Genomic DNA, 26,567 nt, shown 5'->3' with positions numbered 1-26,567 from the left:
CCCTCCTCTTGGTTTTTCTCCCCCCATTCTCTTCTGCAAAGCATTACTGGGATTTCAATGTGATGATGTCATGGTTTTAGCTCGAGGATGCAGGAAGCCTATGAAACCGAACCAAATCCTTGCCAGGGATCTGTAGTGGGCCCCAGTGGCTTGATGGCCGAGGTGGTCTTTTTTTAGACCGGTTTGAAGGCAAGGGTACACTGGCTGGAACAGAAAGTGATGCATTACACACTTAGGAAAGCGGGGGATCAGGAGACAGGGGACAACACGGTGCAAGAGGAAAGCATCCCTGCCAGCACCTCTGGTTGGAGAAGAGCTTCCAGAAGATGTGGAGGGAGCAGAACAGGAGGAGACCTGACAAGGAGCTTTCTGGTGCAGGTAGGAGCCGTGAAAGAGAGAGGTTGTATCCTGACTGGGGAGAGATGGGGCATTTTCCAAAGGTGGGGAGCCAGCTACCTAGGGAAGCAGCCTTAGAGACAGGAGGACAGGGTAGATACCACAAAAGCTCACACAAATACAGAGGCATTTTTATTTCTTTTATTTTTTGCTAATGCAAGTGAAGAAAAAAAGAAAGAAAGGTAAAATAAATATGCTGCATGCAAATAGCTGGCTGTAGGAAGAAAGGAAGCCACCAAAAAGCATTACCCCAGGCAGGAATGCTAAAGATCATGAACTCTGGGTGGGGATGAGCTCGCATTTCCCCCAGCAGGGTTGCACAAGGTCTCCAACTCGGGCTTCCTGACGGGTGACTGGGGCAGTGACAGCTCCTCCGTCCCTCAGGCAGTGTGTGTGTGCATGTGTGGGTGTGCGTGCCTGCCTGCGGATTTGCCCGTTTCAGATGCAGCTACCTCCCCCTGTTGGGCTGAAAATTAAAAACATTCATTTCATGCTCACAAACACAAAACCCAGCATATATTGTTGGTACGAGGGTTACTCACGGCTTTAGAAGGCTAGAGAATAAAGGAGTTTATGCCAGTGCTGGGGAGGAATTAAAAATGACCTTATCTATTCTACAGAAGAGGTGGGGAAAACCCCTCTACATGGACTTAAATGTATAGATGAACCATCGGGACGATTAGATCACACGGTTTAGCTGCAATGTCAGTGCATTGTGCTAGTTCAGCACTTTAGACTGAAACCTGCACCTGCATATCTGCACCTACACACATGGAAAAAGCATATCTGAGTCTCAGCCTACCTGAAAATCAGAGGTTGGACTGCAAAGGGAGAAGATCGCAGTTCTGAAAGCTGGGCGATAGCACTGGAACCCCGGCAGTTCCAAAAGACTGGGGTGGCCATTGTGAACAACTGAGTTTTGCAAAAAAATAGACAAGCGCAGTAAAAAATAAATGAAGAAAAAAGCGTGTTCCACCTGAAAATGAACAGGACTTTGTTCATAAATCAGTTATGATTATGCCCATCATTTCAAAATCGGCTGCCACATCTGATGTGGTCTTAGCAGGCCAGCATGCAGTTATTTAGTAATTGCTGAAAAGCACCAGCCTGCATGTTAATGATGAAATGTGGCTTACCCCTATGCAGTTCAAACCCCTGGCCCTGCAAGCAGCGCCAGGCAGGCAGACTCCTGAGATGACATAGTGTCTTCGGCAGCATCGGGGCCTTACGCTAGCTTATTACAGTAGGGAATGCCACAATTCACACGATATCGAAGGCAGTAGGAATTAAGAAAAATTCCCATTAAAGTCAATTAAAGTGGAAGGTGCTTAGTGTGTGGGAGGATCAGACCCAACACTTTTGTAGGCTGCTGCCATCAGCATGATTGCAAATTTCCCTCCTTCTTTAGTAATATATATGGCCTTGTTCTTGCCCATATATGTTTAGTATATATATATGGCCAAGAACAAGAATGTGTGTGTGTGTGTGTGTGTGTAGGTTATACACACATACACACACAGAGAATATGTGTGTGCGTGTGTATATATTTTTTTTTCCCCCAGGATTCATAGCCATTTTTCTTTGTTAGCCAGTCATTGGTCTTCTGTTTTTTAGTCTGCCATTCCCATCCTTCCCATAATGCCATCTGCAGCTGGTGGCCTTGTTCCTGTCTCTTCACCCCAATTCCTGAGGTTACGCTGTGGAAAGGCGGATGCTGCTTGATCTCGCTGTACTTGAAAGGAAAACATAGGCGGGTGGTCAAATCTCAGTCCACTGCAATTCAAAGGAGCCCCTTCTGTGATCTTCTGCAGCTGGAAGGGATCTCTATATACCCAGGATCTCTATATCTTAGTGGGATGTGCGGTGTTCATTTTTCCATCCAGGTTAAATCCCTGTCCGTAGCAGTGTAGAAGCCCCAGCCACTCGTGCCCTCACCGTAGGGCCACATCCTGCATTTTCACCAACACACATTCGCTCCTTCCCTGCTCTTCATTGTCTTTTCCTTCTCTTCATGCTCCAGGTATGTTTAAAAATGGTGTTTATTTTTAGGAGCATGGAAAATTAAAAGTTGCTCTGAGCCACACAAGTATGACGTTGGAGGGGGGAAAATGATCTGCTTCGTTGCCTTCAGTGACCCAAGGCCAAATTTGCCTCTGTGCAAATGAGAGGAGGTTTGGCCTCTTCCTTTTATTATTTGCAGCAGAATTTGCCCCTTCCATGATTTCCCTCAGAGCTCAGGCGGTGCCTGGGGGGAAGCTAAGGGACTTAGCAGGATTTCCTTTGCAGGATAATACAGGCCCCCAGTGCTGTTAATGGTCTCCCTCTCCTGTTGACAGCAATCCCTAACGAGGAATCTGGGGAGAGCCGGGGAGCAGGGTCTTCCCCAGGGCACAGAACTGTGATGCGGTCCCTGGCTCCAGTGAAGAGAGGGATGAGGCTCGCCATTTAAAGCAGTTTCTGTTTGGGGTCCCAGACCTCTTGGGTCATGGGAGACTGCAGGCTTAAAGGGCATTATCGCTTGCCATCGCTGCTCATCCGTCACCCTCTTTCTCCTCATTCTTCACCTTCCTCTTCCAGCTCTGTGTACCCATCCCACTGGTCATTTGATACAGAAAGTTGCTAATGAGATGGGACTCCTCCAGGAGGACAAAAGGATCAAGGCTGGGGACGGGGACTGGGCTGTGCCAATGCTCCTGCTAAGACCAAAGCCAGAGATTCCTGGCTAGAGGGTCTTTCCCCTCCACTGGGGGTCAGACCGACACCGTATTTGGGATCAGGAATTTTACCCCTTGGTCAGACTGGTAGGGACTGGGAGGGGAAGGGGAGCTGCTTTCCCCTGCAGCAGGGACCGTAGCCTCTACCTGGGATCTCTTGAGCCCAGAAGCCGGACGGAGGCTGCCCTGGTCCCCCTGCTTTGCCTGGGGCAGGTTCGGGTGCGAGGCCTGCGTTGTGTCAGGGTCGACGGTCGCGTTTTACGTAGAGTTTAGAGGTTGGATTGGACGGGATGCTTTGGACAGGGATGATCCTGCGGCGGGTTGGACGAGGTGGCCTCTGGACGTCCTTCCAGCCCCACTTCTTTAGGACTCTTATGAGAGCAGGGGTTGGTCTTTGCTGGGCTCCACCTGGCACCGAGCCCTGAAGCCTTACTCCAGCTCGTCTCGGGCTGGCCCTCAGGCTCCGTCTCCAGCCACCCAGGGCTCAGCAGGGGTGCATCAATTCTTTGCCAGGGCCCAAACCTGCAAGACGTGGGGCCCAGCGAAGCCAGGAGACCGTCAGCCGCTCATGCAAGCAAGCCCTGGAGACCTGCGCTGGGGCTGAGGGCTGGGCAGAGCATGGCACTCAGGGGTCCTGCAGCCTTGTTCACCCAGAGGCGATCAGCAGGAGTGGGGAGAAGAGCCACGAAGCCAGGACAACTGCCTAGCCCATTTTAATGGGAATCCCCAGGGCTTTCTAGGTGCCTGAAGGGGTGACCCTGATCTCCCAGCACCTGATCCAGGTGTCCCTGATGATTTCCAGCCCCTCATCCGGGTGCCTGAAGAGGCGACTTCGATTTCCCAGACCCTAATCCGGGCGTCTGAAGGAAGGGGGCGATCCTGATGATTCCCCAGCTCTGATCCAGGCACCTGCAGGGCTGACCCCCATCTCCTAGCCCCTAATCCAGGTGCCTGCAAGGGGTGACCCCAATACCCCAGCCCCTGATCCAAGTGCCTAGTTTCCCAGCCCCGGATCCAGATCCCATGAAGGAAGGGGGCAACCCGGATTCCCAGACCCTGATCCACGTCCCATGAAGGATGATGATTCCCAGCCCCTGATCCGGGTGCCCGAAGGGGCCGCCCTAATCTCCCAGCCCCAGATCCAGGAGCCTGAAGGAAGAGGGCGGCCCTGATGATTCCCAGACCCTAAAGGGGTGACCCTGGCCTTCTAGCCCCCAGTCCAGGCCCCATACCGCAGCCAAGGGGCCACCCTGACCGCCCAGCCCCTGACCCAGGTGCCTGAAGGGGTGACCTTGATTTTGCAGACCCCGATCTGGGCGTCTGAATGATTTTCAGCCCCTAATGCAGGCGCCTGGCCCCTCATTCGGGTGCCTGAGGGAAGGGGGCGATGGCGGTGCTGACCCCGCCCCCCCAGCCCTCGGCCCGGGCGCCTGCCGGGCGGCCCCGCCCCCTGGCGCGGCCCCGCCCCCTGCTCCGCGCTTCCTGCCGGGCGGCGCGGGGGGGCCGGCGGGAGCCGCTCCGCCCCGCCCCGCCCCCGGCGCCGAGCTCGTGTGGAGAAGCCCGCCGGCAGGGGCCGGGGGCCTGCCCTGCCGTCATGGCTCGGCGGGGGGCAGCGCGGCTCTCCCACGAGACGCCAATCCGGACACCGCCCCAGACTTAAGTTAGTCCGGGGGCCTCCGAGCCCCCGGTGCACGAAGCTAAGCACCCAAGTCCTGGCCTGTGGGTAATTTCGCTGGCAGCAGAATGAGTCTTTTGGGGGTGGGGGTGTCAGGTCTGGAAATAATATCTCATCTTTCCCCCGTCGCCCAGCTGCGCGTGGCTGGGACGGACCCGTGGCCGCCCTTCGCCTAGTTGCGATGGCGTTGGCGCCTATCGGATGCGCCGGAGCAGGCTGGCCTAACGCAGCCAAAGACATGGCAGGGTCAGTAGCGGGCGGGTGAAGGCGTCGATTCCCATCCCCTCCGCCTCTTGAAGTAACGGATCGATAGGTGCCCACCGCCCTGCTGTTCTTCTCCGTTGGGCCGCTGGCTGTAGTGAGGGGGTTAATTTTAGGCGGAGAGCGGGGTGCTTTATTTTCTGTTTTCTCTTCCAGAAAGACCACGCGTCGCGCAGTAATGGAGGGAACCCGACAGACTAGAATCTCTCGCCCGCACAAAATAAGCGAATCCTCAAAGGTTTGTGAACTTAAATCTCTCTCGCTGCCACCTGTAGCCAACAATGATTTCTCTTGGAAAAATGAAAAAAGTGGTGAGATCCCATCCCTCTCCCCAGTTAAGAGCTGGGAAGAACAGGAGTGAAACAAGTTGATATTTAGCTGCGAGGTTCATGGTAATGGAGTACATTCAACGTTTATGCAAATGCAGCTTTATTTAAGAATTGCAATTGGAAAACTAGCTATTGTTCAGAGAGGTACAAACCATGAAAAAAAGCCAGTGCGCCATCACAACTGGATAGCTTCTCTGGGGATTCTCTGGTAACTCAAATGGTGGAGGTTTGGGGGGAATTTATATACTAATTTCTAAACTTTTACAGTTTCTTTTAAATTTATACACCAATTTCTAACCTTTAAAAGACACAATTTCTGGTTGTTTCAGACCTGACTTTTTTGCTTTTGCAGAAAACCAGAGCCCTGATTTTGCAAATGCTTGCATGCACAAGCAGAACCACCAGCCTCCATGGGACTGTCCACAGGGCTAGAAGTTATTTTCAGGGTATTTGAAGATTCAGTTGGGGGCATGGATGCATCCCTGCATCAATGCGCCGTTCGGTTGACTTCAGTTAGGATTCTGCAGGGATCCACACACTACATCGCTGATGTAGAAGTGAGGCCTGTGTTTTCTAAAACCCTAAAGTCAATAGTTTTATTAATTCAGTTTTGGTGAAAAAAATGCTTTTGTTTTGCGGTGTGTCTTCTGCTTTGATTGGTATTTAAACATGGCTCTGCGGTACCTACAGTCCGCGTGTCCTGACTCTGCTAGTGCACAAGAGCCAGAAAACCTCTGGCTCCGTAGTCTGGCTCAGTGTGTTCTTCAAAGCAGGAAAGCCTCACCACTGCTTTTGCTTCATTAAGGATCAAAGAAGCTTCATTAATGATCCATTAAATAAATGAGACGTTCAGGATTTTGTTGGCTGTAATAACGCACATTAAGATAGAAGCAGAGGACTTGTTTAAAATAATGCATTTTTAAAGTAATGTGGTCTCTCTGCCCAAGCATCTTAATAATTCATCCCATTAAAAATTCATAATCTTGACAGTGTTGTTTTGGGGTTGTTCTTTTTTTGCTTATACAGCTGCTGTCGCTCTTAGCCTCGGACTCTCTCGCTAGTTAATTTTAAACCTTGTGTACAGAATATACGCGGGGAAACTGTTTGTTTTTCATATGAAACGTGTCTTGGTCTTGAAACATGCAGTTATTGGGCTCATTTTTTCTCACTGTTGTGAGAACGAACAAATGACTTGGTAAGTGGATGAAGTGTATTAATCTATTCTGAAGCATTGCTTTGTAACATCACGCGTGCTCATTTAATGCTCTGTTGTGAAGGGGGAGCAGTTCCCCACAGAGACAAGGAGCTGGGAATACAACTTGTCATCAACAGTCGTATTTGGGATTTAGTCCATAAGGGCCTTTGGTAACATGTAGTCAGCTGTAATCTCGTTATGCACAAAGAACGGCATTAAAGCGTTTGCAAGAGCACTAAGCCCGTTTCAAAGAGGAGAGGATGGGCGTTTTTTGGTTGAATTCAGTAATTTTGAATAAGGAGATTCAGAATAGGATGTTATAAATCTGTTTGTCCTCCAAAAAGGAAGGTGAGCCGCCCTAAAATTACTGGTTTGCCTTTTAGAGGCTCCATATAGCACATAGTCATTGCATGTTCCGCCTTCATTTGGAGTTATTTATGACATTATTTCTTCCTCTCAGCCATATTTATTCAGAGGTAACATGACTTTTAAATGCATTCTGTGCCGGGCGCAACTTGCCTTGGAGCCGCTGAGAACATTTGAACGCCCTATGATCCTCTTCAGATGTTTGTCACAGTGGTAGTTACAGGCCCTGCTTTGAGATAAGAGCCTCCTGGTACTGAATAAGCATGTCGTTCTTGCTTCAAATAATTTAGACTAATGCTCTGTCTTTGTAGGAGGGAAAGATTTTTGGGAAGATATAAGTAAAGGTGCAAATTCAAGCCAACATGGCTACCTTCCCCTTTGCTGACCCATGTAGACCGCCGTATTCCAGTAGGAAAGTGTTTTGTTTTGGTTTTTTCCCAATGTAGCTTATCTTGCCCAGGAAATAGCTTGTTCAAGTAAAAATAAAAAGAGAATACTGGGATATCAGAGTAAGGGTGATCACCTGGAAAAAGTATGACTATAACTGGTAAAGCTTTCTCCAGGGGGACAAGGCCCAAACTGTTTCCCCCTCACCTCTTACTTTGCCTCAATCAGGAAGGTAAGATCACGCATGGAGAAAAGTGCTGGCAAAGCTTGGCAGCGTCACAAAGTATTAGTTTGTGCTTTGTGGGATTATATCGGTGTAATTCCACTATTTGTACACTGCAGTGTATAACATATGTTCTGACATGCAGATCAAATGATATCACTTTGGAAAAAAAACCAACCCCCTTTGTCAGCGAGAGAAAATCCCACTGGTCTGTCATAGTTGCCATCTACTTAATCTGCCTGAATTTGTCACGTCTGCGTAGGACTCTGTTTGAAAGATCCTGCGATGAAGTCAGCAGAGCCCTGCACGGTGCAGGGGTCTGTTGCTGCATGTTATCGAATCCGGGCCTTTGTCTCAAGTGCATGCTTAGCCCTGCATTTTTCCAAGTGAGGCCTGACATTTCCTACCTTTAGCAACTTGTGTTATATTACCTGGAGGGGATTTACATGCCAGAGTTGAAGTCTCAAAGATAGGCTGCTTCCGAGTTCCCCTTCCCTCTTTTCCATTCCCAAGCACCCCAAATAAGAAGAGGCTGCAGCGAGGTAGGAGGAAATGATGGCAGCGATGAACAGTAACATGCAACGAGTTATGTAGTTCCTTGTCAGCAAGGGCAAGAAAGTTGTACTTGAAATGCTTGGTTTGATGCCAGACTGAGCTACTGCAAATTGGGATCTGTTGTGAATGCAGAGTAAAAATGTGCTTTTTCTCACCTTTCACAAGAGAGTGCCTGCTTTCTGTGAGCCGGCCTACTGAAGAGAACAGCCGTCTGATATTGTTTCTCTATTTCAGGTGTACCGATGGGCTGACCACTCCAATCTGGTGCTTCAAAGCCTGAATGAGCAGAGACACCGCGGCCTCTTCTGTGATATTGTTCTAGTAGTGGAAGAGCAGCGAGTTCCTGCCCACCGCAATCTCCTGGCCGTTTGCAGCGACTACTTCAACTCTATGTTCACCATTGGCATGCGTGAGGCCTATCAGAAAGAGGTCGAACTGTTCGGAGCCTCTTACATTGGTCTCAAAGCCGTGGTGGATTTTCTCTACGGCAGCGAGCTGTCCTTAGATGGCGGGAATATTGACTACGTGCTGGAGACGGCCCATCTGCTGCAGATCTGGAAAGTGGTTGACTTCTGTTGCGAGTATCTCGAGAACGAAGTCAGCGAGGAGAACTACCTGTACCTGCAGGAGCTGGCTTCTATCTACAACCTGAAACGCCTGGACTCCTACATTGACTCGTTCATCCTGCAAAACTTCGGCACGCTCTCTTTCACACCAGACTTCTTGCAGAACATTTCCATCCAAAAACTCTGCCAGTACCTGGACAGCAGCAATGTGCAGCAGGAGTGTGAGCATGACTTGCTGCAGGCTGCCTTGCAGTGGCTGACACAGTACCCAGAAAGGGAAAATGAGGCTTATCATGTCCTGGACAATATCCATTTCCCGTTGATACCCAAGAGTGACCTTCTTCACCGAGTCAAGCCCGCCGTGTGCTCTCTTCTCCCAAAGGAAGCCAACTGCGAGGGGTTCATAGAAGAAGCAGTGAACTATCACAATAATGTCACGGCCCAGCCGGTGCTTCAGAACAAGCGGACAGCTCTGCGTACCAATGAAGAGAGGCTGCTGTTTGTGGGTGGTGAGGTTTCAGAGCGGTGCCTGGAGCTGAGTGATGACACTTGTTTCTTGGACACCAAAAAGGGGCAGTGGGTAGCAGAAACACCGCTCCCAGCCAGGCGAAGTCATCACTGTGTTGCGGTGCTGGGAGGTTTCATCTTCATAGCTGGAGGCAGCTTCTCCAGAGACAACGGAGGGGATGCAGCTTCAAATCTTCTATATAGGTATGATCCCCGCTGTAACCAGTGGATAAAGGTGAGACTTGAACTGTATTACATCTTTTTCAAAGTCCTTAATGGTTATTTGCTTCCCTCTTTGGTGGTGGAAAGAGAGAATGCTCATCATGCTTACTTGCATACGATGACCTATTTATGCTTAAAAATTTAAAGCAGTCAACTATATGTAGCTACCTGGGCCATGTCTTTAAATGCCTGATTGCACAAGTGATGAAAAACTATGCTGCTCATAAAAATATCAGTGTTGAGGAGCCAGATTCTCAACTCCTATTGGGAGCTAGGCAGCCATTCTGAAAATCCAGCGTGGTGCCTGTCTTCAGCTTTGAGTGGCTAAATACTTTGGTTGAAAATACAGTGCAAAAAGCAACATCTATGAGGCTAATTTGCTTTCTTCCAAGTCAGAGCCCCAGTAGGACAGGGCACGTATAATGTTCAGCTGTGGACTGTGGACTGATCTTCTGTCTTTGGGTGTCTATACACGAGCAGTGAGGCTGCTCCGATGCTCTGTAATTACAGCACGGTGGAACAGCCTTAATTAATCAAGTCTGCTGGAGCGGGGTAATTACCGTGCTCCACGAGATGCTAGTGTCTTGTATATCAGCTTACCTGCGCTTTAAAATGGCGGCAGGGACGCTTTAACTAAAGCTCGTTGGACAAGCTTTAGTTAAAGCACCTGTGCCGCCATTTTTAAGCCCAAGGACATGGATACATGAGACGTTCCAGGTGCTTTTAATTAGAGCGGCTCTCAGAGTTGCTCTAATTAACGCCCCCCCCCAAACACACACACTCTCTCTCTCTCTCTGTCCTGGAGCGTGTGTATAAACACCCCTAGTGCCTCGGGAACTTCTGGTGGCTCAATTTTTGAGTCTTTCAGAGTATCCCTGTACACGTGTAGTACTACAAGGGGATTTAGGTACTGTCAGAGCATAGGGTGTTTTGTCTCATGCATGTTTTCCATTGTCTCTGACTTTTAGTTCCAGTGCTGACATACGATTTAATGTAGAACAGACTTTCATTGCACGAGTGCAAGATTATTCATATGCTTGAGAAAGAAGGCTATTTTATCTGCGATGGATCAAATATTTTTAACCATAATGAACATGCACCCAATCTAGTTGGACTGAATGAGCCGAGCTTTGCTGAGGTGTGAGATTATACCCTCCAGCTGAAACTGATATGTCAGCAAAGTACTCGGCACAGATACCGTCCTGCCAGCAGAAGGATGCTTTTATCAGCCTAGCTTATGTGTTTTAGGGAAGTGGTAGAAAGAGCTGTGACAACAGGACTGTAGCAGCAGGGGTTTTGTAGTCTAGACAAGCCCTTGAGGATGTCAGTGCTCTGTGTTTTTCTGCAGGTTGCCTCCATGAGACAGCGTCGAGTCGACTTCTACCTGGGAGCCATTACAGACATGCTGGTAGCTGTTGGTGGAAGAAATGAGAACGGGGCACTTTCTTCAGTGGAGACTTACAGCCCACAAAAAGACTCATGGTCTTATATAGCAGGCTTGCCAAGGTAACAGCAATCTGTTCAGAAACCTGTTCTGTAGAGAGAGGGATGCTCTGAGAACCAGTGTGGCCTGGCCATTCAGTCAGGATCCTGGAAATGAGGAGGAGGAATATTCCTAGTTCATGGTATTTGAGCAACCCTCCTTTCTAGGTAATGTGAAAACAGTCCCACTGATCGCAAGCAGTCTCCATCCTAAGGTAACAGATCAGTTAGGTAGCCTGGACCTGTGTGTTGTATCATTAAGTTAAAAATCAGTTTTCCTTGTTTAGAGGATAGTACCCTGAAGATGAACCCTTACGTTGTACTTGCCTCCTGAGCTGATGTCTAGATGTGGATGTCGATCCTTAGTCAATGATGGGCTTCCGCTAGTCTACCTGTGTATCGTTTGCAGGTGTTGTGATAGCGCATGAGACTTGAGGTTCACCGTCTGAGCAGGATGCCCTGAAACCTGTGACTTCAGCAGCGAGGCTTGCCCTCTTGTTCCTGGGTGACATCACTGATGAGACCCTTCAGACGATCTTGAAGGGAGACTCATGGTATATTTTTATCCTCTGAGCTGACAAACTGTGGAGACATAGGCAGCTAGCAGGGGCATACATGGCAGAGGCTTCCTTTGTCCAATTCTATTTTGAGCAACCTTGGCTGAGACCAGCAACTGGGCTTTGGCCCAGAGCACTGCAGGGGAGCTAGCTGTGTACACATTCTGATGTACATGCAAGCAGATCTGGCAGCTGAGCATGTTCTAGCATGCTCTGTATATGGCTGAGTACATTTGTTTGATTTTATTTTTTTTATACCCCTCTCTGCTTAATTGGACGAGGAGGAAGGGGATTCTTGTCACGCCTCCCAATGTCAGTATGCTCAGCAATACACTTTAGAAGGCAGATATTCCAATGCGCAGAGGACAGTGAAGAACCTAACTGCCATACAGATCTTTGGAAAATCACCCACTAGTCTTGTGGATAATGACCCTCTTCATACAGAGTTTTAAGTGTCTTCTGAGGCTTTGGGGATCATCTGGCTGCTCCGTGACCACGACCCAGGTCCTGAGCATGTTTCAACCTCTCCTCCATCAAGTGGGACTAGAAGTCTAGTAGTCTGCACTTTGTCTCAGTGACCTGTCTGCCTCCTTCTCAATGTCAGAAACCAATCACTTCTATTTGGAAAACTTGTTAGGGGGCTGCCTGGTCATTGGAGCTTGTATGCTTCTGGAATAAAAGATGTCTTCACTTCCCTCCCAGGTATTTTCTTTTCAGGGTAATTGTGGTTCGCTACTTTTTGCCCCCCTCCAAGAATGCTTGGAACGTAGATGTGGACAAAGATAAGGTAGTAGGTTTGCTGTGTCTGTGGCTGAGAGCAAAGCTTTGCAGGGAAAATAATCTGCATTGCTTTTATGACCACAGTGGGTCCTGAGTCTGGGCTAAAATGAGTTGGGGCTAAATTATTTTAATCTGCTTTTGCTTGCTACAGGGGTTGGGCCCTGAAACTGTTAACCTCACAGCGGAAAGCTAAAATGGCAGCCCCAAGAAGCATTTGTCTTGAGGTCCTTATTGCAAAAATAGGAGCGATCTCTGCCGGCGCAGTCACTGGGTAGGAAGTACGGTGCACTACACTAACTTTTTTTACCAGCTCTCTGTGTCTTCATTGTACAGTAATGTGTTAGACTTGAAAGGGCAGGAAAGAGGAAGCTTATGATAGGATCCCTGTAAATTCCTTCATGGCAATCTGTTTTCTGATAGGCAGGAAGTGTTTTTTAGTTCAAATCTCTGCTGCAACAGAACTTCTAGAAATAATAAATACTTAACGTGGCAAGAGCAGAGGACTAAAGAATGAATGAATTGCTTCTGAAGCAGCCGCTAAATAAATTTACTTTGTGCATGCGTAGAATATCTTTTTTAGGGAAAAGTAGGAGAGATTGCTAATAATCTGACACTTGCAACCTTGTGTGTTGTTTGTTTTTTTTAATCCACTGTTTGAATTTAATTTTTAAAAACCGAATTATTTAATTATGAAACAGTTGCATGAATTGAAAATGAGGGGAGGTCTTACTGTGTTTCGAACTGATCTATTTTAACAGCTTTCTGTGTCCTCTATCCCACAGTAGGGGGAAGATAGACTGGTAATTTAGCACCTGTTTTATTTTGGAGTAAGCTACCTCTGTATACCTTCACTTACTGTGGGATAGGCGCAGCCATACATGCACACAGGTGGTACAGGTGTTTTGTCAGTTCACAGCCACAGTTCACAGGTACTCATTTAGAAGTGAGGAAGACGGGAGTCTTTTACAGTAGTTTGTCTGGCGTAAATGTGGCCTAGATTCTCCAAGAAGAGAAACCGTTTTAAACTCCACACTCGGGAGTTCTGGGGAGAGCATTTGTGGCGTCTCTGGTTGCCTCAGACTAGCATAATATCTTCCAGCAAAAATTACAGTTATAATTTGCAAAGGCAGGTGCTTATTCCAGATGGGAGAAGATTCTGCCTCTGTCTGAGCTCCCTTTCTACAAAGGTGAAAGTGCTAGGGACCCTCTAGGTGCCTTGGAGCTGATTCTCTGTGAATGGTGATGATACCTGATCAAGCATCAGAAAGGCCTCTGGTATATGGATACATAGCGGGGTTTTTAAAAGCACTCGGCCCTGGACCAATTTCTATTGAAATGGAGGGGAATTTTGAAAATCCTACCCCCTGCCAGTGAGTTGTACTTACTTTGCTACAGCTCATCTTCACCAGTCCAAAATTTATATAGGACAGGGGTAGGCAACCCTGGCGCACATGCCAGAACATGGCACGTGAAGGCATTGTGCTTGGCATGCACGCGTTGGGATGGACAGTGGGGGAGCTGCAAAGGGACCGATCCTTGTTGTGGTAGTGCAGCCCTGGCTCCTTCCCTACTGTCCACCTCGAGGCGTGCGTGCATCTGTCTCTGGCAACAAGCCGAGGCAGGGCTCCATGGACCGCGGTGCAGCGGCTTGCAGCCTCCCCACCACCTGCTGCAAACAGCCTGGGCTCCATGGTGGGCAGCAGGGACCTGCCCAGAGCCTGGGCTGGATTGGGGCAGGCAGCCAGCAAGCAGCTGCACTGGGGTCCCGGGAGCCCCAGTCTGACTTATTGCTGGCAGATGGTGCACGTGTGCCTCGAGGCAGATGGCAGGGAAGGGGCCGGGGCTGCGCTGCCACGAGGATTGGGCCCCTCGCAGCTCCCCTGTCGCATACCAACATCTTACAGGTCAAGATTGCAGGGGTTTGGGGCACTCGGCCCAAAAATGTTGCCGACCCCTGATATAGGCTATGTTTTCTGCGAATTTAAATGCCACCTGCTGGAAGCCAAGGGAAACACAGACACGGAGAATCCTGCCCTCTATCGGTAACGAGTCGTTACTTAGCAAATCTTTCTTTCTTTGTTTAAAATGGCTTATTTTTCTTTCTTGGGAGTCTTGTGATGGACCCAACATTTAATAATAACGGGTAGGAGAATTTATGCTTCTCTCTAGAGCCTTTTTCTGTTGTTGGGGAAGTAGAACAACCCTGTTTTCCAAACAACCCTTGTTGAGACTTATTTAAAACAGAAATAACTTTTTAATCACTTCTTAATCTAAAAAAACCCCCACAAGGTAAACAGTAGTAAAGAACCACAAGGTCTCTGTTTGGGTTTCACTCCATAAAGACCAGGAATGTTCATTACTAAATATGAGCGCTACTTGACCAAAATCATAAAACCTATGGTTTCTTACTGTTGTTTTCCTCTTCTAGGTTTACCTATGGTCATGCTGGTACCGTTTACAAGGAATTTGTTTATATCTCGGGAGGTCACGATTATCAGATCGGTCCCTACCGAAAAAACCTGCTCTGCTATGATTATCGTACGGATGTCTGGGAGGAAAAAAGGCCAATGATCACAGCTCGGGGGTGGCACAGTATGTGCACCTTGGAGGACAGTATCTACAGTATTGGTGGCAGCGATGACAACATTGAAACTATGGCACGCTTTGACATCCTGAGCGTGGAGTCTTACAGCCCGCAGTGCAACCAGTGGACCAGAGTCTCCCCCTTGCTGCAAGCCAACAGTGAGTCTGGAGTGGCCGTTTGGGAAGGCAAGATTTACATTCTGGGAGGCTACAGCTGGGAAGATACAGTCTTCTCCAAAGCTGTCCAGGTGTATGACAAGGAAAAGAACAAGTGGTACAAAGGAACTGACCTTCCCAAAGCAATCGCTGGGGTATCTGCCTGCGTCTGTGCACTGAAACCCAAAACAGAGGACAAAAAGAAAAAGACAAAAACAAAGAAGTATGCAGATCGAGGGAGATGACTACCCGTGGATAACCCCCCTCTGCGGGCAGATTCCAGAGGAACTTTGTATTTAATCATCGCTTTCTAATTTTGATTTTATTTTTTAAGGAAGAAAGAAAAACTGCTGAAACCTTGGAAAATATGCAGATGGACATTTTGGTTAAGGTTCATTTGAAGGACAAAAGTACCTATGGGAGTGGGGTAGCAAAGGAAGTTCTGCTACCCCACTGTATATTTAGATGTAGTTTGTTAACTTTTGTGGTTCTTGGCATTTCCACACATCTAATATTAAAAGTAAAAAGGCTGTACAAAAATTGGCCTAGAAAATTAAGTGGTGGAGAGGAAAAGAGGACTAAGTTATTCTCTTTGACATTACAAAGCAGTACAGAGAAGTATAGAAAGGATTGCTACTGAAAACTGATCCAGATCTTGAAGTTTGGTGTAAATCCTGATTTATTTATATATTTTTCTTCATGAAATATCATTTGCAGTATGTTCTAAATTATTAGTATGAGATTTCTGGCATGAAGTTTACTAGTGAAGGTAGAAGTAAATACCAAGGCAACTTGATGAGTATAACTCTACTGTACCCTTAAATTTGAGCGACTATAATTAAATGACCAAAGAGTGGATGGTTTGATCAGTGATGTAGCAGACATGGCTGTACAGGTGACGTGGGTTCAGGTTTTTTGCTCCACTGGTCTTTTCCCTGGTGCAGTGATCTGTATGGTCCAGGAGATGCAATGTAACCCTAAACTCACTGTTGGAATTCACAAACCTTGTGCAACAAAAGCCAATAATATCTTTTGGTTTTCTTGGTTTCATCCACTTCTTGGTTGTGTCTTTAAATCTTTCTTTGAACCTGAGTTTGGGGAGAAGCTACATAATTTGGTGCTTGTTTCAAAGCAGTTGGAATGGAAAAACTTCACCATGGGCTTTGGGGCTTTGTTGTGAACTTGAGACAAAGTGTAAATCTCTCCACAACCCTGTCTCACCAAGGGCAATGGCCTGAAGAGACAAGTTTGCAAGGGGTGGAAACTGTTGCGTTCAGCGTGGTTTTTGCTGACCGCTAATAAGGGATCACATGCAGTATGGCTATATTGTCATCTCTCTCTCTCACCCAGATGTGTTTTTAATGTGACTGGCAACTCCAAGTGAGCAGACTTTGGTTAAAACAGTAGTAAAGACAACACAGCTTGGGTTTTTACTCATGCTCAAATTGCCTTGTTTTTCTGCTGTTTTAACCCTTTTAAAGTTAAATTTGGGTCACGCTTCTTGTGCCCTAAGAAGAGTCCAAGCCAGGACTTCATCTGGGACATACAAGATGCAAGTGGAGGAAGAAATGCATTTTAGAATGGCATTGGAAGAAGTGACCTTTATGCCCGCCAAAGTAAAGAGATTTTGATTGAAATGGCATTGTTTCTGGAGGATACACGAAATGTCTGCTGGAGGCTTCAGGTTCACCAGCTGTCTGGCCAGCTTGTGACTGTTCACCCTAAAGCAGGTTAAAACCTACCTTGTGTTTATGACAGGTTTGCAAGAAGTTCAACACCAGCAATTGGATCCAGCCCTTGTGATTGCTATAATTATGCCATGCCACGGGTTACAATTTCTACTCCAAACACAATGATTTTTAGAAATTTTTGGAACCTTTTGTACTTTTTTATAACACATTTTGCTAATACCTAGTCACTAGTTTGCCATATGATGTTATTTACTCTTTTGAAGTTGCAGCTCTGTCGTTATTGTCAGGGACTCATCTTTTGGTGGCTCTTTCAGGTTTTGTGTAGTAAGTTGGGGTGCGATGCAGCTGGTCAAGCGGCATTTGCATTCTCAGTCCTGTCCGGCAGCCAGGGCTATAACTGGGACTATTGTGAGGCCTCTTCACTGGCAGTTCAGCTAGTCAGATGTGGTAATAAATGTTCTTTATTGTCAGTATTGGTGGTTTCAAGAGCCTTGGTTTAAAGTTCTGCTGGGTGCTATTCATGCATTCCCCACCCTTCAGTTGCTTTCCAGTCCTCCTCTTTGTGCAACATAATCATGTATTTCGGATCTGCCTTTTTCCTGCTGTCCCACGTACAACTGATGCCCTGTCTGCTTCACCCTACTCCCATATATTCAGCTTATTCATGGGAAAACTCTTCTGACTTTTTTTGCACTTTAAAAACGATTCATTTTCCACATCACTTGGAACAATTTAGAGATCTCTTTAAGATATATGAAGAGCTCCTTTGCCTAAAAAGGTCGATCTTGTGAGTAGCCAGCATGCAAAAAAGAAACGTAATGCCTAATGGCATGAAAGGGTTAAAGAAAACTCTTTCAGGTCATGCATCTTAAAAACTCCTTGGGATATTTTGAGTGTCTTTTTGTTTAAAAAATAATTACTAAATTGAATGAGTTAAAGTTCTTCATGTGCAGTAATGATGGCTGGAATTCTGTTTTGACGAATATTGGTACATTGCATGAAGTAATATTTGGAGTTTTTTCATTGCTCCTAAGAAAAATGCTAGAATATTTAACGGATAACAAACAGAGTGAGTAGCAGGTTTACGTATCTGACATCTTGCTTGTGTTAACTCCTCTTTTCCCCTTTTTTGGCAAAGTTTCATGTGTAAATACACCACAAAAATCCTAAGACTCTTCTTTGTCTCTCTCATTGTCTGCTTGTTACTTGTATTTTTGCCGGTTTTACTCAAACGTGCTCATATGTTATGTTCTTGATGCGTTTAAAACTTGAAAAAAAAAGAATCCAGATTATGTTCAGAATACCAGATTGTATTCCTCCTTGTGTGGTTAGTTCCTCCTTTAGTTGATTTTTCAGATTACTATAAAAAGAAAAAGAGTACCTCTTTGTAGCTGTTTTAGAGGTGCATGTGTGCGTGCAATTTTTTTTAACTTTAAACCTGAAGATAGTGGTGGCAGACAGTTCTCCTGTGGTTCAGTGTATTCCACGTTAATAGAAGCAAAGCACACATTTCTGTTTGGCTCATCCATGCACTCTGTAGCTAATATATCCAAAAAAAACCCTACTGGTAGCTCACCATTTCGGCAAATATTTGATAATTGAGACAAAAAGCAAAATCCAGTTTATAGTGGATTCCAAAATATTTGGGGGGGGAGTTGGATCAAGTCTTTTGTGGGTTCATAGTACTAAAATCTCACCTGATTGAAGGTGTTTACCTTCACTAACTAGAGTGAAGGGTCACCAGAATCATAGCAAATTAGGGTTGGGAGGGACCTCCAGAGGTCACATCTAGTCCAACCCCCTGCTCAAAGCAGGACCAGCCCCAACCACACCATCCCAGCCAGGGCTTGGTTGAGCCAGGCCTTAAAAACCTCCAAGGATGGAGATTCCACCACCTGTCTGGGTAACCTGTTCCAGTGCTTCACTACCCTCTTAGTGAGAAAGTTTTGCCTAATATCCAACCTCAACTTCCCTTGCTGCAACTTGAGCCCATTGCTCCTTGTTCTGCCATCTGTCACCACTGCGAACAGTCCAGCTCCATCCTCTTAGGAACGCCCCTTAGGGTAGTTAAAGGCTGCTGTCATTCACTGGGATATGGGCAAGCTGGTTTTATTATACAGCATTTTGTGATATCTTACGAATTATTGCCCAAAATAATTTACATCCAACTACTACTACTGCCGCAATAGAGCATAAATGAGAATCAGATCTGCTTTGCACTGGATGCCAGGTTACCAGGGTAATTGTTGGCACGTTATTATGCTGATGCATTAATGTACCAGGGCAGCTACTTATTGAAATGGTCTGATTTAATCTTTCACTCTGTATTAGCAGGATTACTACTAACTTCAAAGTGAACTGCAAGCACGGCTTCTCCCTACTGAAATATTTTGGTTTTAAGACTAATGTCCTGGGAACTTTGCATAAATGATCTTCCAGGCATTTTTGCATGTGGTGGCTGTCAATGAATACTTCTTGCCAAATTATCACTTCTAGCCCTTATTCACAGGCACAAGCTAGGGCCAGAAATTACACACAAACTGGCATAAGGGATTAGAAACCAGTTCAAATCTGTCACACAACAGACATTCAGTCTATATAAACTGCTTTCAAAATGGCTGAAACCAGTTTAAGATAAATCTGAGTGGATGTTGCATAAGACTTAACTGAGTTAGGTTAAATCAGTTTATTGAACTTCTGGCCCAGATCACCTTCAGACTCAAGTTAACTTGCAGTCTCCCAGGATGCTTTGCAACCCCCAACCCTGCCCCAGAAACCTCCCCTTGCAAGATGGGTGGGCTAACCTTGGCCCAAGCTGTCTGCTACAAGGCAAAGTACAGAGAGTCAAAAAGCCTGGGGCTGAATCTATTCAGTGTTTGCAGGTTAGTCTAAAATGTAGAGATTAAACTGAGAAGCAAGTGAACAGACATTCACTTTTGATTTGGGAAATGCAGCCACATGCCTGCAATGGCCCAGGCCAGAAGCTAGGGGGTGCTAGAGCATGCCTGCCAGCCACTGCCAAAGGGAGGGACTGGAGCTCCAAGGCTTTTTCCCCCTCCCTGCTGGAGTGAAGGGGGCACGGCCAGGCCCCCAGCCTGGGGCTAGCACACTGGTGGGAGGAGGTTTAAATCCCACATAGGACCCCAGCCTGAGTCTGCCTGGGTAGCGTGGCAATGCCTGCCAGGCTTCTGCTGCCCCTGCCAGGCTGAGGAAGGGGTGGGTGGGGAAAAAGGTAGTGGCATTGAATTCGATGTGCTTTGTCTCTGCTTTGGTATTCCAGTCTCCCACCTTTTACAGGTTCTGCTTTATAGTGTAAATGTAGTTCTCTACTTTCTTTAGTCACACTAGCCCAAGTAGTCTGGGACTCTCTCCTGTTCCCTTAGCTCTGGCTCCAGCACATACACGTGAAGATTGTGCCAGGTCTTTGCCAATACCTCTCAGTCTGGTCCTGTAGGGTTGGCCCTGTGCTCCCAGCTGGCAGGGGACCAGTCCTTCCAGCTCTGGTTCCCCAGCCTCTTCCACCTCCCCCATGGCCTGGGGGCACTGAGGGGAATTATGCCCCCACCCCTTATCAGCTGCTTACTCCAGTCTCTGCTAGAGGTGGGAAGGGGTGGACCCTGCTGGTCTGCTGGCCCCCTCCCAAGCAGACCCTGGCTGGGGTCCCATTCAGGTGGGAGAGGGGGTTTAAATCCCTCTTCCTCCCCTCTGCCTGAGCCTGTCTGCCCACACCCCCACCCCTCTGCTCCAGCAGGAAAAGTCTGGCAGGAGTTGCCACCACCCCTGGGCAGAAACCCAGCCGGGTTTCCTGCCACCACCCCCTTGTCAGCCAGCCACTGCTCCAGCTAGGGAGCAGAGAGGCAGGGTAAACTCTGCTCTGCTCAAATAGCTCAGCCCAGGGCTGCAAAGCATCCTGGGATGCTGGTGGACTGTGATTTAACTTGAACCAGGAAGGAGCCTGGGACAGAAGTTTCATAATCTGGTTTGACCTAAATCAGTTAAAACTGATTTTTATTAGTAGATGTTTTGGATGGGGAATCCAGGAAAAAGATGACAAAGTTGAGATGGAAATACAAAGCGCCCGAGTGAGGGACTAACAATCGAGGGATGGGGGAGAGGAGGGGAACGCGACTAGGTTACATACCATACAATGTTAGCCAACTAAGCCTGGGGATGGGGGGATGTGAAAGGAGGAAGGGGAGGGGAGGGGGGGGTTGCGACACTGAGAGGGAAAGGAGATAGATACACGCATACCCGTTACAGTGGTCTGCAATGTTGGAGGAAGTGGCTCGGAGAGAGCGTCTCAGTCCATAAAGTCTGATCGTGGGGGTCCTCTTTGGGTGGGGCGGGGTTGTCCGTGGCAGCGAAGTCCTCTCGACGCGAAGCGAAGCGGGGCGGGGGGCGGTTCAGGCAGCGGTGTCCTCCAGGTCCGGTCCGGCGGCGGCTCGTCTGGAGGGGTCGATGTACTGGCGGTGGCCCGTGATGTGCTCCACGTAGATGTCGCGGGACCAGCGGATGGTGTCGGACATCATGAGGCAGCGCATCAGCTTGGTGTAGCGGCGGGAAACGCGGCATGTGCGGAGGACAACCAGGTTCATCTTAAACCAGTTTCAGCCATTTTGAAACTGGTTTATGTGCACTAAACTTCTGTTATGTTACAGGTTTAAACTAGTGTCTGATCACTTAAACTGGTTTATGTGTAACTTCTGTCCCTAGCCCAGTGAGCAGGGAGGCATGCTCTAGCACCCCCCCTCCTCCCCCCGGGCCACTGCATTCTGGAATCAAAAGTGGATGTCTGGTCACTTGCGTATTGGTTCAATCTACACAGTTTAGGCTAACCTGAGAAGATTGAATCAATTCACCCTCGGGCTTTTTGATTGCCTGTACTTAGCCACAAGAAGCAATCTCCAAAACACCAATAGGATGCTTTCACCCATGGGTAAAAGCAGGGGAGATGATGGCACTGCAGATGCCCTGTCACTGCAACCCCAGGATAGTTACTGTATGCTAAGAAGATCCTATTTCTCTTTGTGTTAGTTTGTTCCCTGACTTCCAGAAATGGGGGTAGTGAAACCGTCCCTCTCTTCTTTTGAAAAGGGATCTAATTCAAAATTAGATCCCAAATTCAAGTATTGTATTATGCAAATACACTATCAAAAACTGTCTCATTCCCTCCCATACACACCCTGGTGTTAACATGTTGGTAGCTTTTATAGTGCTAATAAATATGCCTTGAAACACCCCGAGGAAAAATTAAGCAACTGTGTGAACTACTGTTTGTTTTGAAAGGAGGAGAAAGGAGTGAAGGAAAAGGAAGCCTTTCTGTTTGAAGTTGGGTCTGTCTAGGTTGTAAAGAAGTACAGAGATGGGTCAGACCATTTTTACTGATGTACTGAAGATTCATGGAAATAACATCAGTGGATTAGTGAGTGATGCCAGGAGAGCCTTGGGCTCAATGCCAAGCAACAAAACAATGAAAGGAACTCAGAGGTGTGGCAGAGGCCAAAAGGGTCTTTGAGGGGCTGACAGTCTTAACAATATGCTACTCTTGCACGTGGCAGAGACTGAACTAAACCTAAGGTAAGAGGAGGAATTAAAACATTTCAAGAACAGGTTAGATGGACACTTGCCTGGGATGGTTTAGTCAGGGATGATCCTGCCTTGAGCCAGGGGGCTGGATTACATGACTCATAAGGACCCACTATAGCCCTACTTTCCAATGATCTTACTTCTGCCAAACTAAAATAATTAGTTAATAGAGAATTAAAATGTAGAATAAAAGTGACACCAGCTTCCTTAGCAGATAGAATTGACTTGTCATTAGTTGAAATTGATTTGTTTGTTAACTTGAATTATTTCACATTAAAGTGCCTGGCGTCCATAAGCATTTTTTTCTGTTGTTGCAATTCATCTGGTGTTTCAGCAGACAGGCTTAAACGCACTGTAGAAGCGGGTTTACCTAGAGGTGGATGGAGTTTACCCATTCAAAGGTACATGGCAATGCAGTCTCCATCCTGCAACAGGTCTCGCACACCGCCTAGGTTCTCCCACTCGATGCAGGGGTGAGGCAATCCAGTATGAAATGTCTGAGTACAAGTCTGAGCTCATAATCTGAACTATCAGAATGATACAAGGTGAAAGTGCCTTGATTATAGCGTGACAATGCAATGCATGTGAACTGTACTTGTAGCCACTGCTGTGGATTACTTAATGCAAGTACACACAACCCACAAGTTGCAAGAAAAGAAAAGAAACATTGAGCAGTACAACAGCTAAGGAGGCAATTATCTTCAACTGCCTTTTATTTTAGGGCCGGTGGTAGGGGGAAAAAAAACCAGGTTTCTTCACGGTTTTCTAATGGCCGAAGTTATTTCTTACAGATTAAATGGATCCAAGATGCTATTTGCAAGCCTTCGCACTGGATGTTGATGAGCTTAACAGACACGGGGCAATGGATTTTTGCATTAACTATTTCAAACAGATGACAGAATTGGCAAAACCTGAGCTCAAAGAGACTTCACAACAAGTGAAAGTCTGTTGTTATGGTTGCCTGAACTATACGATATTTTTTATGTAATACTCTTGAAAAATAAGATGCCACATTGTCCCCCTGGTGTTACACAAAGATAAAAATATTAAAAATGACAAGCTCTGTATGATAACCCCTGGTGAAACGGAGAATTTGTTCGTTTTCATATGATACCTTAATCAATATTCAGTTCTTTCAGAAGGTACTATCATATAGGCTTTTAAGCTTAGTAGTAATTTGTCATCCCTTTGTAACAATATGAAAACGGTTCAACAGTGTCTTGGTTTTCTGAAGAGAGTAACATAAAAGAATCTCACAGGCTAGGTAACATTTTAAGTTGCTAAAAAATAGGATATCTTTATTTCTCTGTGCCCTTAAAAGAGGTTTGGAAATTTTTCATCTTTTCTCTTACTAATCTAAAAGCTTTGAAAAGGTTTTTAACTCTATCGTGAATCAGAGGTTGAAGTTTAGCTGAATTACTCATCTGGGGCTATAACAAGAAATTTAATTGAGTAATACTGTGAAACATATGTTGTGTACTTCATGCAATAGTACTGATATGTATTGCGCACCTAGTCAGACTCACATGGTGCTGAAGACATATCCATAAATGGTCTTTCCATACTTAGATATCCATACAGTATGGATACATTATATAATTATAACAACTAACAGGTATACTGAGGATTGTTTTATTGTGCTTTGCAACTGATTATCCTATGCATACTGCATAACATATTCTATGTTAATGAATGGTTGGACTTAATATCCAATAATTTACCAACAATATCTGTATTTACAAACATTATTTTATGTCCAGTCCACTTTTTTCAGAAGGCAAGCATTCTCTTACAAAGTTTTAAAGACTAGAACTTGGTTCCCTAATCTCAGCTAGAGGTACTCTTTTATGGCTTGCATCACTGTTCTAACCACACACCTTTTCCCCATCAGCTATTGCTTAGAATAATTATTAATTAACTAAAAAATGGGTGGGTGGTGTGATGCTGCAGCATTCTCATCTATAAAATCAGCCATTTATAATTACATCCTTCATTGTCAACTGCTTGCTTTTACTTGAACAAGTTTTCTAGCCTGAAATGTGTCTTGCCCTCAAGAAGGTAAACTTCCCAAGAGTTTGTACCCACTATTTTCCTTGCAAAAGAAACACCTAGACTGTTTTTCAGCCTAGTCTTAAAAACTATTAAAGCTGGTCATTTTTCCTCAGTAACATGCAATGTTTTTTACTTCTAGTTTCTTCCCAGCCTCGATTAAAACAGCAACACTTGTCAGAAACAGAAGAGAGGGAGTGGCAGGGATGGGGTGTGGCAGAGAAAAGGTACAAAAGCAAATATAGAAAAAAATAACTTGCTGAGAAACCTAAGTCCTGATTCCATCAAGTTGCTCATGCTTTGGTATATGCACACTTAGTGCAGCTTCACCTGAATTACGCAGTGGGTAAGGCCTCTTATCAAAGCAAGGTGGCTAAAAACTTTCCCTTTCTGGTGCTTTTATGGAGGAAAATGTTACTCCTAGAATAATCAAATGTTCACTTCAACCCTAATTGCAAGCTCAGCAGAGGATGGGTATTTCAGTTCTTCTAATGCTTTATTTCATAGTTTCACTTGAAATTGTTGGTAACAGCCAGGGACAATATTTTCGTTTGGGCAAAAAAGTGAAGATTAGATTTAAAAAATAAATCAGTCGGGAGATTTTTGAAGGGAAAGGAAAAGCCCAGTATGTCATTACCTGTATTTTCCTTTCTATTTGTTTTCACGCATCATTTTTTCCCAAGGTTCATTTAGGATTTGTTTCAGTGGTGAAGGCAAAGATCAAAACTTTGGTTGCATTCCAGCATATCCTGGGACGCTGTGGTGTGCACTCTACATTTCTGGAGGCAGCTTGTGACTGCATGTATGTGTTCTTAATCGGGGGTTTTATTAATACACTGCAGATATACTACACGTTATCCTGCCTGCTCACCAACTGCATACGGTAGCTCGTCTACTTTGCCATAACGCAGTGAATGGGAATGCTCACTTAATTTGTCAAATGGAGCAGACAACTCCTTTACGTGTGGGATACAGCGTCGTGAAGGTGGGGGGACCAGACTGTGGCACTGAGGTGCATAGAACAATTTAGGACCTTTACACATGCTATTAGCAGCTTTGCAAGAAGAAGAATCTCCCTGAGCTTGCACAGAACCAGGACAGATGAGAACTACAGAGTATCTTTGGAGTGACATTATAGCCTCAATGGTCTAGGAAATGTGCAAGGGGCAAGAATATTTTTTTGGGGTACTGTCCTTTATTTAGTTCAAGCTCTGCTGTTTTTTGAGACCTGAGAGGGGGGTGTGTGCATATGTGGGCAGAGGTTGTGTTGCAAGCCTAATGGGGGTGCAGCTTTCTCTGTCTCTGCTAGGGCCAGGCCCTGGTTTCTTGGTGCTCTGAAAACTTTCTTAAAATCTCTCTCACTCAGGTAGTGAGTTCAGCTGATCACCTCTGTGGGAGCTTGATGCCGAATTATATAGGACTGAATTAAGCACAGGCTCAGACCTGTTCAATTTAAAGCTTTTATTGTTTCACAAAGTCATAAACTAAAGGAGGTCTGTTGGTTCACGAGGTTCCCAAATCAAGCCCTTGCTCTCTAACCCGGAGGCTAGGCGCGGCTCCCTGATTCAGTAGTCTCAGAACTGGTCAACAGCTCATTTAAAAGGAGTCCCTTATCTTTTTTTTAGGCAAAAGATACAAAACTGTCCCCATGGTGGAAGTGAGGCATCTAACATAACTTTACTATTAGTTATATATGATAACACTTATACATACGCATTTCTAATTCTTACTTCTATTGGTTATTTAGTTAACTTATCTATATTATAATATCAGGTGATACGCTTTGTATTATAATCATTACACTTCTTATGTTAATCCTTAATGACCTTTATATTTCTTATGCTAATTTTCTATAACCTAAATACATTATTCATCTATATGTTTTGCTGGTTTTTGCAGGGTTAAAATGTCAAAACTGACATAATATGCGGTTGTTTTTTCGTCATTGCGGTTTAGCCATGCAGTTTCCTATTCTTAACAATGTAAGCGGCATGTCTGCTATTTTTATCAATGTTCAAAGGTCAGAAGTTCAGTATTTTCATCTAAGGGTCAGAAAGTGATTACCAGAATGTCAATCACTGACTCCTCAACCTCCTTGAAGCATTCTGGGAGTTTTAGTGCATTTTTTTTTTAATGCTGGCCTTGCTTCGCATAAGCACTCTCTCACAACCTCCATATCTAACTATGGCGGTAGGACAGATTTCTCTCTCTGAGCCAGCTGTGCTCTCTAGGCCTGTCCTTCAGGGCTGCCTACGTGTGGATACTTTTACAGGTATCCAGGTTGTAG

At 46.0% G+C, this 26,567-nt stretch overlaps 1 protein-coding gene across 4 annotated transcripts; it reads left to right on the top strand.

The window, feature by feature from the left end:
• Nucleotides 1-35: 35 nt before the first annotated feature.
• KLHL36 (kelch like family member 36) lies at nt 36-16,004 on the top strand. Of its 4 annotated transcripts, none has more exons than XM_090062452.1 (5): nt 36-378; nt 5,203-5,284; nt 8,336-9,409; nt 10,745-10,902; nt 14,644-16,004. In XM_090062452.1, exons 2-5 carry the CDS (start codon nt 5,225-5,227, stop codon nt 15,197-15,199), a joined length of 1,848 nt encoding a protein of 615 aa, XP_089918578.1. In that variant the 5' UTR covers nt 36-378; nt 5,203-5,224; the 3' UTR covers nt 15,200-16,004. The 4 variants fall into 4 exon arrangements, with proteins under 4 accessions (XP_089918578.1, XP_089918579.1, XP_089918577.1 ...); XM_090062453.1 differs by lacking the exon at nt 36-378 and adding an exon at nt 4,603-4,833; XM_090062451.1 differs by lacking the exon at nt 36-378 and adding an exon at nt 4,690-4,829.
• Nucleotides 16,005-26,567: the final 10,563 nt, after the last annotated feature.

This window comes from Crocodylus siamensis, chromosome 9 (assembly GCF_052110815.1).
Source record: "Crocodylus siamensis isolate JL-2025a chromosome 9, ASM5211081v1, whole genome shotgun sequence".
Classification (NCBI taxonomy): Eukaryota; Metazoa; Chordata; order Crocodylia; family Crocodylidae; genus Crocodylus; species Crocodylus siamensis.
The sequence above is the reverse complement of the archived record's forward strand: the minus strand, read 5'-3'. Positions and strand labels throughout refer to the sequence as shown.